Below are 16,203 nucleotides of genomic sequence, written 5' to 3'. Positions count from 1 at the left end.
CTTTCACGCCTCAACACAACTCTGTTCAAATAATATATTCATCATGCAACATCTGTATGGTGGCTGTCAATTGGGAAAGTGTTCAGCGTCTTTCGGGAGTTCTAGAAACTATGTATTAAAAATATAAATTAATGATTTTACATATAAATCATCGTCTATATTTCAGTTGTTGCCAAAAATCCAATTGCATGTTTTGGTCCGTAGGAAATTCCCAGCATTGATGTTACCGAGTAGAACACTTGAATAACTGATAATACCACATTCAAAGATGTTACAAGTTCGGAATTATATTATTTGAACAAATTGTGTGCAGCAACGGTTGGAGCCACGGCCATTATACCGGCGCTTCACTCAATAAAATGATCGCTGTCCGGGGATTCATGGGGGATGAGGGCCTCACCAAGGCTGTATGTGTAATGTTCGTCTCATCATGGCTTTATGTAATTAGACCGCCTCGGTGTTTTAGTGGATAGAGCGTCTGCCTGGAGAGGGGAAGTTCGGTGGCTCAATCTCCGGCCTCGTCATACCAAAATACATTAAACGAAGGCACTTGTTACTTTACCTTGCAATCGGCATTAAGGGGATAACTCATTGATTGGTTTGCTCAGAGTCAGTATACTGTGTCTGAGTGGGGTATACATGTTAAAAGACCGGCTCGCACGCACGCACGCACGCACGCACGCACTCACGCACGCATACACACACGCACGCACGCATTCACACACGCACACACATGCATCCATTTCACCTAACCTTTATGTAGCATGTGGGCCTTTTCACGAATGTATGAAATATGTCGATCTCGCCAAGGCTGTCTGCGATGTGCCATTCTCACCACGATTAGGCGCAATATGCCCGTCTCACGATCATATGCAATATGTCGGTCTTAACAAGACCAAATGCAATATGTCGGTCTCACCAGGACTTTATGCAATATGTCGGTCTCACCAGGACTTTATACAATATGTCGGTCTCACCAGGACTTTATGCAATATGTCGGTCTCACCAGGACTTTATGCAATATGTCGGTCTCACCAGGACTTTATGCAATATGTCGGTCTCACCAGGACTTTATACAATATGTCGGTCTCACCAGGACTTTATACAATATGTCGGTCTCACCAGGACTTTATGCAATATGTCGGTCTCACCAGGACTTTATGCAATATGTCGGTCTCACCAGGACTTTATGCAATATGTCGGTCTCACCAGGACTTTATGCAATATGTCGGTCTCACCAGGACTTTATGCAATATGTCGGTCTCACCAGGACGATATGCAATATGTCGGTCTCACCAGGACGATATGCAATATGTCGGTCTCACCAGGACGATATGCAATATGTCGGTCTCACCAGGACGATATGCAATATGTCGGTCTCACCAGGACGATATGCAATATGTCGGTCTCACCAGGACGATATGCAATAAATTGACATCACCAGGACTATGTACAATATGTATTGTGAACACACAATGCCATTTAGAAAGTGGTCAAATATAACAAATGTTATATTTGGGATAACACTTTCTTAGTAAAGTACAGATTCTCGTACATTTTTGGGTTTGAGTCCCGTCCGCATGTTATAAAATTATTGTATTCAAAATTTGTTGCAATCTTGCCAAAAATGAAAAATGGCCCTTTAAAGGTGAAGGTTTGAATGTGACTACACACTATAAATATTTGGGTGTAAAACCCAACACATCTAGCGCAATGGTTTATGGAGAATGTGGTAGATTTCCTCGATTTATATATTCACATCTGAAAGTCATAAAGTACTGACTGAAACTTATTACAATGAATTCATCCCAATCCAATTGAATGATACCCTAAGAAATGTTACAATATGATGATGTTCTACGATACGAATGGAAAGACTTATTTGATAACAAATTGTTATTCAATAGTGGATTTTTGAAATGTTTGGTATGAACAATTTGTACTATCTGAAAGTGTATTTACCATTTTCCTTTCTACAGAGGCTAAACGATATTTATCTGCATTCGTGGTCATTTTCGTTGACATTATCGAATATTTTTTTATATTATAGAATGTTGAAAACTCACATAAACACTAAACAGTATCTGTTATATGTAAATATAAAGACAAACCGTAATTCATTGGCAAGATTTCGTTGTTCATCCCATTATTTATCGAGAGTGGGAGATATACAATAAAAATACAATCGTTTGCCTGGATCTATTGTTACCTATCTACAGCTGTGTTGATTGCGCATCGTATGCCTGCATCTGTTGTTACCTTATCTACAGCTGTGTTGATTGGGCATCGTATGCCTGCATCAATTGCTACCTATCGACAGTTGTGTTGATTGGGCATCGTATGCCTGCATCAATTGCTACCTATCGACAGTTGTGTTGATTGGGCATCGTATGCCTGCATCTATTGCTACCAATCTACAGCTGTGTTGATTGGGCATCCTGTGTCTGCATCAATTGTTACCTTATCTACAGCTGTGTTGATGGGGCATCTTCACCATTGCCACATTCCGATCGTTGTCACAAGAATCGAAGAGGAGAACACATACTCGTTATAAAACATATTTATTGAATGTCAAAAGAAATCGTTAGAAACAAGCTGTATGTAATTCACACCCAAGCCAGAATCAATCATCACACGAATACGTTAAGACCATAACAAGGAAACACATAACAGGTATGGAAAAAGTCCCTCCCATCATATGGTTTATTGTTAAACATTCAGTCTGTACAACTCATCCTTATAACGTCCTGCACTAGGAACAACCGTCGGTGAATGTGCCTGTGTCACACAACCGTTGCTCTGTAGCACCGCGTGTTTATTTCCTGACCATCCACAGCTCGTTGTACCTGTTCTTCATCTGTAGAGGGCTGCTGTACGTGGCGAGATAGAAGTGACTGTCATCGTATCGACGAGCATCGCCGATAGCAGTAAACAAGTCTTTCCGCGTCTTTTTCACTCCAGACTTTGAAGTGTATCCGCCGAATGATCTGAAGGAATACAAGACTCTCATCTTAATCATGGACCTAATTGCTACTATATCAGAGGAATGGCTCACTGCAGCGATTGTTTGTTTGTTCATTTCTTGAAAACTTGATTTCCAGCAAAATTAGATGAAGACCTATTCTAACCCGGATCTTCACGGGTATTGATTGTTGTCCCATACCTGAACGCAAGCCTGTGATAATCGTGGTTCTGAGACCGCTAAATAGTACACGAGTCTACCTACTGTGTAATCATTACAACATGAGAAACTTAATTTGAATTTAATGGAATGTTAGGTTGTGTTAGTGAAAGTATGCAACTCACGTGCTGAAGATATACGTGACTGGACTCGACACGACCGTGACCTTGGGGTCAGAAGGCGTGGGTGGGGCTGATTGGCTGGCCAGAGGGATGTACATGTACATGGTCATGTCGGTCGTGACGTCAGATCCGGGGGCACGAACTACTTTCGTCAGGAAGGGTAGAGTAATGTTCAACAGTTTGCCTGAAAACATAGTATATGGTCATTGTCATAACATTAATTAGACTGGCCTTCAGTATATGAACATTTGAAACCATCTATCACCATAAAGGCGTTTTGAAGTATGCTTCGGACTCCATCCGCGCTTGTCTCTGTGTAGAGATTTCATTCAGCTATTGACACAGTAATCTATTGCATGTTCTCACTACACGCGACCCATGAAGATCCGGGGTGGAATAGGTCTTCGGTAACCCATGCTTGCCGTAAAAGGCAACTATGCTTGTCGTAAGAGGCGACTAACGGGTTCGGGTGGTCAGGCTTGCTGACTTGGTTGATGCATGTCATCGTAACCAATTGCATGGATCGATGTTCATGATGTCAATCACTGGATTGTCTGGTCCAGACTCGATTGTTTACGGACCGCAGTCATATAGCTGGAATATTGCTGAGTGCGGCGTTAAACAACAAACAAATAAGTTTCTCTGAAATCCTATCCACGTATGAAGGCGTTTTTAAGTAAGGCAGAGATACGTCATGACGGAATTCACATTGCTTCTATTCATTGAATCTGTGTAAAGATCTTACTCAGCTATTAACACAGTGATATGTTTCATGTTCTCACTGCAAACAATACACACCTGTGGAGACAGGCCAACACCTAATCATCGGATCCCCAGTTTCGTAGATTCTATATTTTGAGCGAGTATGGTTGTAGCTATACTAGCCATATCACGCACTATACCTATGTGTCGAATCGAACACGGGTTCTCGAACATTTTAACCACACCATCTTACACACTTCGAAGTGTTTTAGCAACAACAGGTCACCTACTCTGTACATTAGCACCGCTCAGATAGGACAGCAGTCTGTTGAACATCTGCAAGCGAGACGTTTCCAGGTTTCTGACGTCACCGGAAGTGGCGACCCACCTCTCGTTGGCGTACACCCGCTCTTCATATATCTGTAATACATCCAGGTAAAACTTTAGAGCTGTGATATATGTTTAATGAGAGGTAAGGTGATAATTTGGTACGATACGTAATGTAATTATGTCTTTCATTTACAAGGTGTCTGAACTTGAAGACTCGAAACATTTTTTATTGCTAGTCCCGCCGAGTCAACTTTACCTTAAAATGTATTTGATCAATCACTTCCCTGATGATGGAGCAAGAGAGAGTGAGTGTGGTTTTACGCCGCTTTTAGCAATATTCTTGCAATATCACGGCGGGGGACACTAGAAAAGGGCTTCACAGATTGTACCCATGTGGGGAATCGAACCCGAACTTCGGCGTGACGAGCGAACGCTTTAACCACGAGACTAGGCCTGAAACATCGTATCAACCAATACTATCCACAAAAAGGTTTTATGTACTCATAATACAGTCTTAAGTTCTACAGGGGCGTTCGCTCGTCACGCCGAAGACCCGGGTAGAACGAATCTCGGATTCAGACCACGGTCATTGGTTACGCTTAATGAAGAATATCATTTAAATCTTGAGAATTTGTCTGATCGACTGTAGAAGTAAACTCTTCACTGACAATAGAAACAGCAGGTTGTTTTCTGGGATATATACTCACACTGCGTTGAGCGGTTTTGCTGTACGATGGGCAGTCAAAATAATAACACATGACCGTCATGTTCTGCGCATGCGCACACGCTGCTAATAGAACACCCACCAGACCAAGCTGCAACACTACTTGTGACGTCATCATTGAGATAAAGGAGGGCGCCTGGAAATAGACAAGGGGCGATTGTAAGCTAAGCCTTATCATGTCGAATTAATGAATGAGTTTGGTCGATCGCTGATTTGAACAGTATTTCAGTTATCAATCAGGGCGTGTCAGTTTGATGGGACAGGAAAACACAAAGTGATGAAGAACTTAAACCTTTACCACTTTGGTGAAACCCACGAGAACGGGACAAACCTGACAAACCTAGAAACATGGTTTCTGCCTGAGAGTCGTAAATCGGCCTCACATGACTGGGACAACCCTGCTCCTTCGATTTAGTTAGATGAATCTATTGTCATCATTTTATATCGACTGTAATCATATGACATCGGGGCGGTGGGGTAGGCGAGTGGTTAAAGCGTTCGCTCGTCACACCGAAGACCCTGGTTCGAGTTCACACATGGGTACAATGCGTGAAGCCCATGTCAGGCGTTCCCCGCCGTGATATTGTTAGAATATTGCTTAACGCGGCGTGCACGGATTGACACGGGTTGTAGTCATGTGTCATCAAGTTTAGCCACATGGTGTAAGCAGTCCAGAAAACTGAATATAAAGAGGATATTTCAGGTGTCGAGTGAAATATGTTTCTCTCATCGAATGGCAGGGGGGAAAGAGATTTTAACACGAGTATATCTCCTTGTCCCCCGTCACGAGATGAGAGAAACATGATATTCCACGAGACACATGGAAGATCCTATTTATTATATGTACTTTTTGTGTAGTTGTCTCTCGGAAAATTTTTTTTTTCATTACAAATGTAAAACTAAAGTAAGTACTAAAAAAGTACTCACGTGTTTGCAAATTCATCAAAATATATAAACAAAAGTAACATAAATATTTAGGGTCGCGAAAATTCTGTATAATACATGTAGATTTGATTACATACAAAATCAACTGTAACAAAAAATATTCTTGAAAAATTCGATACCGCTGTTGGAAGCAAAAGAATACATGCTGGTCAAGTAACAAAAATGACGATTTGCGAAACGAATGGTCTCGATTGACGAGTTAAATGAGAAATTTACAGTTTATAACGGAACTTTGTCAAGAGAATAACAAATGCCATGAAGCGATAATAACTTTATAAATGACCATCTGCAATGAAAATATCACTTTTCTCAATTTCGGAAAACTCAGTCTTTCACACTGAGGTATATAATAAAGTGATGTGTGGTGCGTTTCCCTGACAGCATCATGAACGTTATGGGCAACTATATAACGTCAAATTATACGGATGTGTTTCGGGTTACAAGAGTCATGTTTATTTACATCAGCATAAGTTACGTAAGTCATGCGCATGGGACATGGGATAATAAACTCTAAACAAACATCTACATCACCACATTAAGTTGTTTGGGGGATGACAGGAATGTCGCGTGCATCCGGTCATGTCCCCATCATATGTGGCGGGGGTTTGGTGGGGTTGGGGTTGGGGTTGGTGTAGGGGTGGGGGTTGACGAGACATATATTACACCGACGAGCCTGTCTACGGCACATTTAACTACCCCACGATCTCTTCCGTTGCTTTAGAATACTCCATCATAACACTGACCTTCTTGATATCTATCATGACAATGACTCGCTCACATCCAGACTAACATTACACACAAAGTGCATTAATGTAATTGGGTCGTTCTGACATCTTCATGTAGAAAACACAAATGTTTCAAAGTGTATAATATCATAAGTAAGATAATTACCATAAATGCATATTTATTTCCCTGAGATTAATTCTTGTCATGTCAGTGGGTAGTGTGTGGCACCGCACGAAATTCGTGGTGTGATCCGTTAGGACTTTAAATATGAATTTCAATTACCGAATTGAGCATTCAAAGCAATGTCAGCCCGTTATCTGGACCCGAAAGGTAAATAAACTCAAATACATGCTGCATACATGTCAGCGTTGAACACTGTTACTCCGACCATTCTAGATACTTTACGAAAGTTACTAAAACAGGGGGCGGTCGGGTAGCCTAGTGGTTAAAGCGTTCGCTCGTCACGCCGAAGAGCCGTGTTCGATTCCCGACACGGGTACAGTGTGTGACGTCCATTTCTGGTGTCCCCCGCCATGATATTGCTGGAATATTGCAAAAAGTAGCGTAAAACAATACTCACTCACTCACTACTAAAACAGTGTTCGTGTTGAACACTGTTACTCCGATCATTCTAGATACTTTACGAAAGTTACTAAAACAGTGTTCGCTGTCATATCATTTCAGGTTCACCTGACATCAACACATCCTATCAGCTTGAACAGAAAGGGAACTACGAACGAGTGACAAGGGACAACCCTATATATTCACCTTTTAGCGAATACCTGGTATTATCACTATTTGAGAGTGTGATTTATAAACGCATGCTGACTACATAGTCGGTCAGTGGAGTCTGCTTTTGTAGATCCTGTGTGATCATGGAAAGGTTTTTGTCGCTTTTAGGCATAAATGAGCCTTCTTTATGAAGTTCCTGCTCATAGTCCATGATAGAAAGCACGTATCATCGCCATCTACTGGAGCTATAGCAACTTGGATTGGCCCATTTACCGTTGCATTAACTCTAATTTCAACCTGACAGCATGCACTGACGAGACTCGTTTGACTAAGGTCGCTTTGTGCAAGTCGGGCCATGAAGTGTGTGACGTCCATTTCTGGTGCCCCCCCCCCCCCCCCCCCCCCCCCCCCCCCCCCGGCGTGATATTGCTGGAATATTGCTTAAAAAAAGCGACGTAAAACCATTCTCACTCACTCACTCACTTTAACTCTTCGCAATGATTTATTATAATTATGGAATTGATTTTGTCGCTTATATTTATATAACACAACCCCATTTATTCATGAATATAACTTGATAACTATTGATCGAGGTACTTGATATCCCCTTTCAGCGTCTTTGGCATCATGCGTTACATATATCAGAAACGACTACTCATCAATCTGAAGTGATCTGTCTCAATAAGGGACGTATGCTGGAACAGGTTTGGGTCTGGTGGAGCTACATTAGCAGAAATGGTAACTAAATACTGATGTCAGACCGTGGATAATGTTACGTCACGTTACACGGAGTGAGACAAGAGGCTGTCATCTACAATAGATGGGGCATGTCCTGAACATCCTGATTCAAGCCGTCTGACGTGTGACGTACAAGCTGCGTGTAGCGTGTCTGTCAGAGTTTGACCAGTGTCAACACGTTATCTGACCATGGCGACTGGCGCTTTAGTCCCACATATAGTCCCACATATATAGTTCACACACACACACACACACACACACACACACACACACACACACACACACACATTAATTACATGTAGTAGTCACTGAAATTTGGTGGATACCAAACCACCATACGACCATTTATATAGCAATAGCAACGTTACCTGCATCTGAAACCAAAATTCTGAAACTCCAGTCCCTTTTGCAAAAACATTTGTTTAACACTTTCATTTTGGGTTAAGCAATAACTACAGGGTGTTTTCGCTGTTCAACTGCTCTCTCGGGTAGGTAATGGTGTGTTTAGAATGTCATACGTTTCTCACATAAAACATAGTACTCTCACCACCCATCGTTCAGTCATGTCACTGCTTCTATATGCCGACATGAACACATTACACACAATGTGATGTCTGTGAGTAAAGCAGGAAGACATATGAATAGCATCTGCATTATTTCTTACACCGAAAGGTTGTATAGAAATATCAACGAATCTGTCGTCTTCGCACATTAGTTTTAATCATGAACACTTGGTATCATCACTATTTGATAAGGTTGTATTCACGTATACTCGTGATATAGTCGGAATCGTACAGTTATAGAAATACAACGAATCTGTCGTCTTCACGCATTAGTTTTAATCATGAACACTTGGTATCATCACTATTTGATAAGGTTGTATTCACGTATACTCGTGATATAGTCGGAATCGTACAGTTATAGAAATACAACGAATCTGTCGTCTTCACGCATTAGTTTTAATCATGAACACTTGGTATCATCACTGTTTGATAAGGATGTATACACGTATACTCGTGATATAGTCGGAATCGTACAGTGAACTTTCGTATGATTAGGGTTTTGTCGCTTCTGTTGTTGTACTGTGCACAACAGTACATTATGGTGGATATTTTGAGTGGTACCCATTGCTGAATAGTAAACTATTTTAACAATGTTCCAGCACTATCACGGCGGCGCCACCTCGAACGATGTTAACATATTGTACCCATGTGCGGAATCGAACCCAGGCGTGACGAGAGGACGCTTTAACCACAAGACTACCGAACTCAAGTTAACAAAGGCTTAGGTATGCATGATTATAACGTGTTAGGCGGTCACTGCAGATTTACTTCGGACTCTATCAATCTTTAACGTAATGTTTAGGTTAAATACCACTTGGTTAATCAATTTAAATTGAAAACAAACCATATGGGCCGAGTTGCCATAAGAGGATGTAACCATTGAATGTAAATCATAGTTATTACAGATATAATTATAGAAAATCATAATTTGTTGTTCCTGAATAATATATGAAGCACTACAAATAACGGTACAATTTTAGAATAGAAGTTCTTGTCAACGAATCCTTCTACTTGCAATAACCTATGAAAGAAATATATCAAATATTTACTAACCTGGGAAAGATGTTGGTCGGGGCTGTAGCACTAGGACACAGGAAGGAAGTGGATGTCTGCGCCTTATATGTACGTGGCATCAAGTGCACGTGACCAAACGCCATTCTAGTTCACAAAGTCATGTGACATCAATGATTGACGACGTCATGTATCAACGATGGGGTGTACGTCAAGGTCATTTTTCATGCCATGCCTCATTCTCACTATGTAACTCCTAGCTTGATTCATAGCATGTCTGGTGAGGCATTCGGAATAAAAAAAAACACATAAATAAACTTAAATATGTAAACTGAAATGTAAACATAGAACGCGACCCTGCTCTTTTCTGGACGTATATTTCTCCAGCGACAATGTGCTTAATGTTAACTCAATCTGTGTCGAGCGTTAAACAAGGTTTCCCGGATGAAATAGTGTCACAATTCCAATTTTATCTTCAGCATGTGAATATTCCTAAAATTGTATTTTAATATATGGAATTCGAGTGTAATATTGTTTCGTCCCCGTGTGCATATGTCCACACACATAAAAAGATTATTTTATTGAGAAAGATGTAGGTATCATATAAACGTATACACCAATAATAAGCGAAGAGAGCATATTGTGTTTTTTATTCTTATTCATATTGAGGAATAATAAAATGCAATGATAATTCAGTTCTTTGCGGAAATTTCAAGATACTAAGTTGAAATTTTAAGTTAGTATCTTAAAATTTCAAGATTATTGTCTTGAATTTTCAACATAACATCTTGAAATTTCAACATAACAAGATTCTCCTCATTAATTCAGATCATGTTTGATGATAGGGTGGTCCATAGGTAAACATCGTGACCTTCTCCCTGCTTGTGACGTGGGAGATGTAGGGACAACATGACATGCTTGACCTTACAACGGTCATAAGTGAGATTCAGTGTCATTTATAACACGAACAGAACACATTTTATTGATATTTGTGGACATATCAACAAAGTATGTTGCTCTTTGGGTTGCCATTCAAGCGACGGCTGCATGAAAAACGACGCTGTCAACTTTTACACGGTTTGCCATTAATAATAGATGATAAAGATACATGTCTCTTACGTAACGAGGCTTTGTAGTGTGTCCTCAGTTAGGAATCAGTCTTTTAAATATATCTCCAACCTCATCCCCATAGACTGATCTGAGGGCGTCATCATGACGAGTGATGGGTGCTGCTGGTAGGAAGGGCATACTAACCCTTTTCGCGAACACCCGGTGTAAGTCATAAGCCAGCTTATTATAGAAGGAACCCGTGAAGATCCGGGGTAGCATAGGTCTTCAGCAACCCAAGCTTGTCTCACCCCGTGAAGATCCGGGATAGAATAGGTCTTCAGCAACCCATGCTTGTCTCACCCCGTGAATATCCGGAGTAGAATAGGTCTTCAGCAACCCAAGCTTGTCTCACCCCGTGAAGATCCGGGGTAGAACAGGTCTCTGTGTAGAGATTTCATTCAGCTATTGACACAGTAATCTATTGCATGTTCTCACTACACGCGACCCGTGAAGATCCGGAGTAGAATAGGTCTTCGGCAACCCATGCTTTCCGTAACAGGCGACTATGCTTGTCGTAAGAGGCGACTACCGGGATCGGGTGGTCAGATTCGCTGACTTATGCATGTCATCGTATCCCAATTATCCCGATACTCATGATATCAATCACTGGATTGTCTGGTCCTGACTCGATTATTTACAGACCGCCGTGATATAGCTGGACTATTGCTGAGTGTGGCGTTAAACAACAAACAAAACAAACAAATAAGGCTAAGTTTCTCTGAAATCCTTTCTTGTCCCATCTATCAACGTAAAGGCGTTTTGAAGTAAGGCAGAGATACGACAAACAAACAAACAAACAAAACATAATTTTACCTTTTACTTTGTGAAAATCTTTAACATGAGAAGGCAAAGTGATTGTATCTTACTCAGCCATATCAAGCTACGATGGGGTGAGATAACAAACACTTGATGAAGGGAAATTGGTTCTAATATACATTGTGATCCTTGTGATTAGACGTTCTGTGAAATTACTTTTAATATATATAAGCAACAGAGAACTGAAACATATTCGATGTCAACAGTTTCACTCAGACCTATTGTCAAAGAACCACTTATATAATTGTATACAATTTGTCTTTAATAAAGTCCTCCTTGTGTATGTGCCTAGTAACACAGGATTGTTGTTAGAGACGAGTTATATTAAGATCCGATGTCTACTGTTTGGGCATGTACATCAACACAGTGGCTCGGTGTTCATGCTAGCAGCCAATGGTTTGCCAGGAATCGATTATTTACAGGTCGCCTTGATATAGCTATTATACTACTGACTGCAGCGAAACACGCTTTATTCTCCAATTCACAACGGATATTCTCTTTTGGGGCGTGTCACTAACGTGCATGTATTTATCCATAATAACAATAGATCAAAATCTCCAAATTGTAAAACGATCACTTTTAGACTACTTGAAAGCGGTCAGCATAATCTTGATTACATCAGCCAAATCGTTTATAGCTTTAGTGCCGAGCTGCCGACATTGCCCGAAACACACAGCTTCACATCTTTGACATTTATGCTTTTCACGATGGTATGGGTACGCATTACACCTGCCATTAATAATAGCCTGGAGGTCTTCTTTGAGGTTCCCGGAAACGGTGATGGATTTGTCAACCACCGGTTTGACAAGTGTCTCCAATAACACCAATCGCTGCTTAAAGAATTGGACAGTCGTCTCATCGCAGAGATCTTGGAACTCCTTCTGGTGTTGTAGCCCATTGGCGTCACTGTACTTAAAGTAGACAGCCCGAGCTAGACAATCCTCAAGGACATCATCAAAGTCATATTGGTCTGCTAGATGCATGAAATGTACCAGCTGAGACTTTGCTAAAGTTTCCACGTTTAGTTTCAGGTAGGTTTTGACAAACGCCCGACAGCGTTGTTTTAGTGACGTCATAACGTATTCCTCCGCTAGTGGAAGTAGTGCGTCAATGTTGTCTGCTGTGATCGGATTGGCGGTTGATGGGTAAATGCACAGAAGCAGCTCTACCATGTCGTCGTATGGAACTTCTAATAAGGTTTTCTCTTTGAATTCCCCAAAGAACATTTTTTCAAAGACTTGAGATGCAAGCGAAAGTACTGTTTTGTTCACGTGCAGCTTTTTACCTTCGACTACAAGCGCCACATCACTGGTCAGGCATGCCTTGGAAAACATGTTCTTTGACTTTTCCATGGCCGCTGAAATGAGAAAGTTTAGAAACATTTGAAAATTTCTTATGCACACCTCCGTGTTCTTGTGTTGAAACAAAGCGTAGCGATGATTTCAGACTTTCCCCAAGACCCTATCCACGACGAATTATTCAATGACTGACAAAACGTGTTCTTTGAAATAATCACCAAATAACAGGTTGGATTTTTTTTGTACATTTACATTATATGCACTGTACATGTGTAGCTGCTTCTTCCTGAAGCAAGGTGTCAACTGACTGTAAAAGCCTACCCTCGCCGAACTAGACTGGCATTTCTGGACTCGATCGTTGCGCCACCAGTGGCTATTACAAGTCTCGATCCTTCTATGTCCCTCCTATTGACCAATCATATTCCACCTCTCATATTACTTGAGTTTGCTTCATGCAAAATGACGGCGTGCAGTCGAGATGATCTGACCGATAATCAAAATTTATTGTGATAAAACGGGTCTTACTTCGCGAAGTGCATCAAATGGCATGAGTACCTTGATTAAAAAACTTGAAAAAAATTTGGAAAATGTCTGTTGACGCCGATTTGGCGGTACACTTGCTTTACAAATCCTGCAATAGACCAAAATAATCCATAATTTCAGCCTAGTTCGGCGAGGGTGGAAACTGGACTTTTATAGTCAGTTAACTTCCTTGACTCGGGAAGATGGTGTAGCTGTAACGTTTACTATGCATTAGAACATAAATGGCCTGCGATACCTTGTGAACTACTGTCAGTGACAATCGAGTGTATTGTAAGCCATAGGCCTATTACACAGAACTATTTACAGAGAGAGGGAGAAAAAAGAATTACCACTATGTTACATATATATCCATATCCATACACATTCACACACATACGCATGCATATATACAAATAAATATTTTTATTACCCACGTGGTGAAGATACAGGTGGTAAGATACTAAATCCGTACGTCACACGTGTGTCGTACAAGGTTGACCTTGTTTTATTCGTTTTGATTGGATAACCGTGACCTCTGTCACACCTGGACTACTTTTTTCATTCATAAAAAATCGCGAGACGTCATTCATTTTGCGATTACAAGGCAGAACTGAAGAAATTCATGAGAACGAGAGATATTTACAAACACTTTATTAAACCAAACAAGATAGTAACACGCATCAAATTAGGTTTGCATTCAATATAAGTTATGCATAGAGCTCCTACAGACGTATAATCGAGCTAGATCTATAAATCGATTTACAATGTACGACTGCCGATCGAGCGCGTCCCTTGAGCGTGACGCACCCGACCATTTTCGCAACTTTCAACTTGATTTAACGTAAAAGGATAAGCGTGGTGAAATGAAGCCTGTTTAAACTATCTGGACAGATATCTAGACTTACTTGGGATGATCCGGTTGTGCCATCGGTGTCCCCTTTGAAGCGTATTTTGTGGCGCTGTTTCGGTAGGTGTTGTTGTTCATGAATGAACGAACACGACAGCACGACCAGATCACTTAAAGTTCACAGTTCCGATAAAAATCATTCGAAAACTCCGTGGAAGTGTGCCTGACTTCTGATTTTGTGGCCCCAAACATCCCAAATGTGAACAATAACATTCCCTATCTCTAGCGTAAAACGCTGTGAGTGGATCGCGGTTGTCTTTTCTTATTCCGGTGGCGACCTTGCCCTTCGATCGTTCGAAGCTGTCACTGACATGCAAGCAGACTTGAGTTTGTTGATTTTCACGTCTTCAGTAAAGGGTGGTACAGTTAACATGAATGTCTTTGGCGAACAGTCTGATTTCCCTCTTCCAAAATGGTACGGACATGATATAAATTCAGCTGATAGATCAAGGAAACCGAACCATTTTGATTGCACAGACAGGACCCCGGCAGTGTGACCGACTGTTGGTCCGATATTCAAAGCGCGGCGCTAGTGTGACATTTCAAATTTTCTTATCGGTGTCCTGCGTACTAACAACATGGCGCTTGAATTACCATAAGTTGAAGACTTTCTTCCAAAAGGATCTTGAGCGTCGGTGCTGGTTTGTTTGCAAACAGAACAGCAGGCGCATGTTGTTAATTAATGCGTATGCATAAACATGTCAACAATGCCCATATTTGGTCATGTATCAATATTCATGCGCAACCACATTTTGCAACCGGTTTCAGTTTGGTGTGTCAACGAACGAAAGTTGTTATGTATTTACACTTAAATATATATTTAACGTGGGTAATAAATAAGATACCACACTCATTCTCGTTAGATACCATTTTTACGAAACTCGTGAACTTTCTATGGTATCTGACCTCGCTTTCGCTCGGTCAGATACCATAGAAAGTCCACTCGTTTCGTAAAAATGGTATCTAACGAGAATGAGTGTAGTATTCTCTATTTATCATATAATCGGTAGGTTTCTCGGCAGGATAAAGCCAACGGATAAAAACGATATCCGCTGGGGTCATATGCGGATAGAGATGCAAATATCAAAGGTCAAGTAGGGACTACTTTCACTGTTTATAAACAAACATGGCGTCGCCTTTGTCATTCGGAAATCGAGTCAGAATTAACCATCGGTAATCTGGATACACTAGAGATAATTGCTATCATTATCAAAAGAACAGTGACTTCTATTATACTGAAAATCAGTGTCTAACTGTGACGTAGCGAAGGCATTTTATAAGTTTTGGCAACTTTGGAGAAACAATTTTGCGAGGGCACGAGGCCTAGCCAAGCGGGATCAGTAGTCATATCTGTCCTTGTAGACCTCTGCGACGTGAAACCTTCTCCACATATTAAAATAGTTGGATTTGACCGAAATATGTTTGAATTGTTACCTTGTTTCGTTTTGTCGCTGTGTATACATCTGACTACACTTCTTAACGTTATGACAGGACAGCCCGACTGTCAACAACAACACCCGTGACGTCTCGTAGACTAGGTTTAGAGTAGCTTCCCTTTGACAAAGGGCAGTTACTCTAGCGGACAGACCGATGGATTGCCGCGAAAGGCAATTAAAAACAATTGTTGTTTTGCGTATATGTTGCTTCGCCACTGTATAAGAAACAGGTTTCAGTTGGAACTATATTGGCTACTGTCACTGTCCGACTGACACATCACTTACCCTGTGACGTAATAAATATTAATGCGCGCATTATGAGAGAGGGAAAGGGATTTTG

The 16,203-nt window shown here is 41.0% G+C and overlaps 2 protein-coding genes across 2 annotated transcripts; both read right to left on the bottom strand.

The window, feature by feature from the left end:
* Positions 1-2,815: 2,815 nt before the first annotated feature.
* Positions 2,816-5,177, bottom strand: LOC139469800 (heme-binding protein 2-like). The gene is made up of 4 exons (XM_071252099.1): positions 5,043-5,177; positions 4,296-4,425; positions 3,307-3,487; positions 2,816-2,987 (listed from the first exon to the last, which is right to left on the bottom strand). The coding sequence occupies exons 1-4, from the start codon at positions 5,175-5,177 to the stop codon at positions 2,816-2,818; spliced, it is 618 nt and encodes a 205-aa protein (XP_071108200.1).
* A 7,107-nt stretch (positions 5,178-12,284) lies between these two features.
* On the bottom strand, positions 12,285-13,052 carry LOC139469789 (BTB and MATH domain-containing protein 36-like). Its single transcript, XM_071252088.1, has one exon. It carries the CDS (start codon positions 13,050-13,052, stop codon positions 12,285-12,287), a length of 768 nt encoding a protein of 255 aa, XP_071108189.1.
* Positions 13,053-16,203: the final 3,151 nt, after the last annotated feature.

Source organism: Haliotis cracherodii, unplaced genomic scaffold (genome assembly GCF_022045235.1).
Source record: "Haliotis cracherodii isolate W230 unplaced genomic scaffold, xgHalCrac1.p SCAF_1, whole genome shotgun sequence".
Lineage (NCBI taxonomy): Eukaryota > Metazoa > Mollusca > Gastropoda > Lepetellida > Haliotidae > Haliotis > Haliotis cracherodii.
The sequence above is the reverse complement of the archived record's forward strand: the minus strand, read 5'-3'. Positions and strand labels throughout refer to the sequence as shown.

Bases quoted from the DNA above. Each gene is read 5' to 3' on its own strand.
- LOC139469789 (XM_071252088.1), bottom strand. From the start codon at position 13,052: ATGGAAAAGTCAAAGAACATGTTTTCCAAGGCATGCCTGACCAGTGAT.
- LOC139469800 (XM_071252099.1), bottom strand. From the start codon at position 5,177: ATGATGACGTCACAAGTAGTGTTGCAGCTTGGTCTGGTGGGTGTTCTA. The intron at 3,488-4,295 runs GTAGGTGACCTG...CTATGTTTTCAG, and splicing joins GAGCGGTGCTAATGTACAGA to GCAAACTGTTGAACATTACT. The intron at 2,988-3,306 runs GTGAGTTGCATA...GTATTCCTTCAG, and splicing joins GTCACGTATATCTTCAGCAC to ATCATTCGGCGGATACACTT.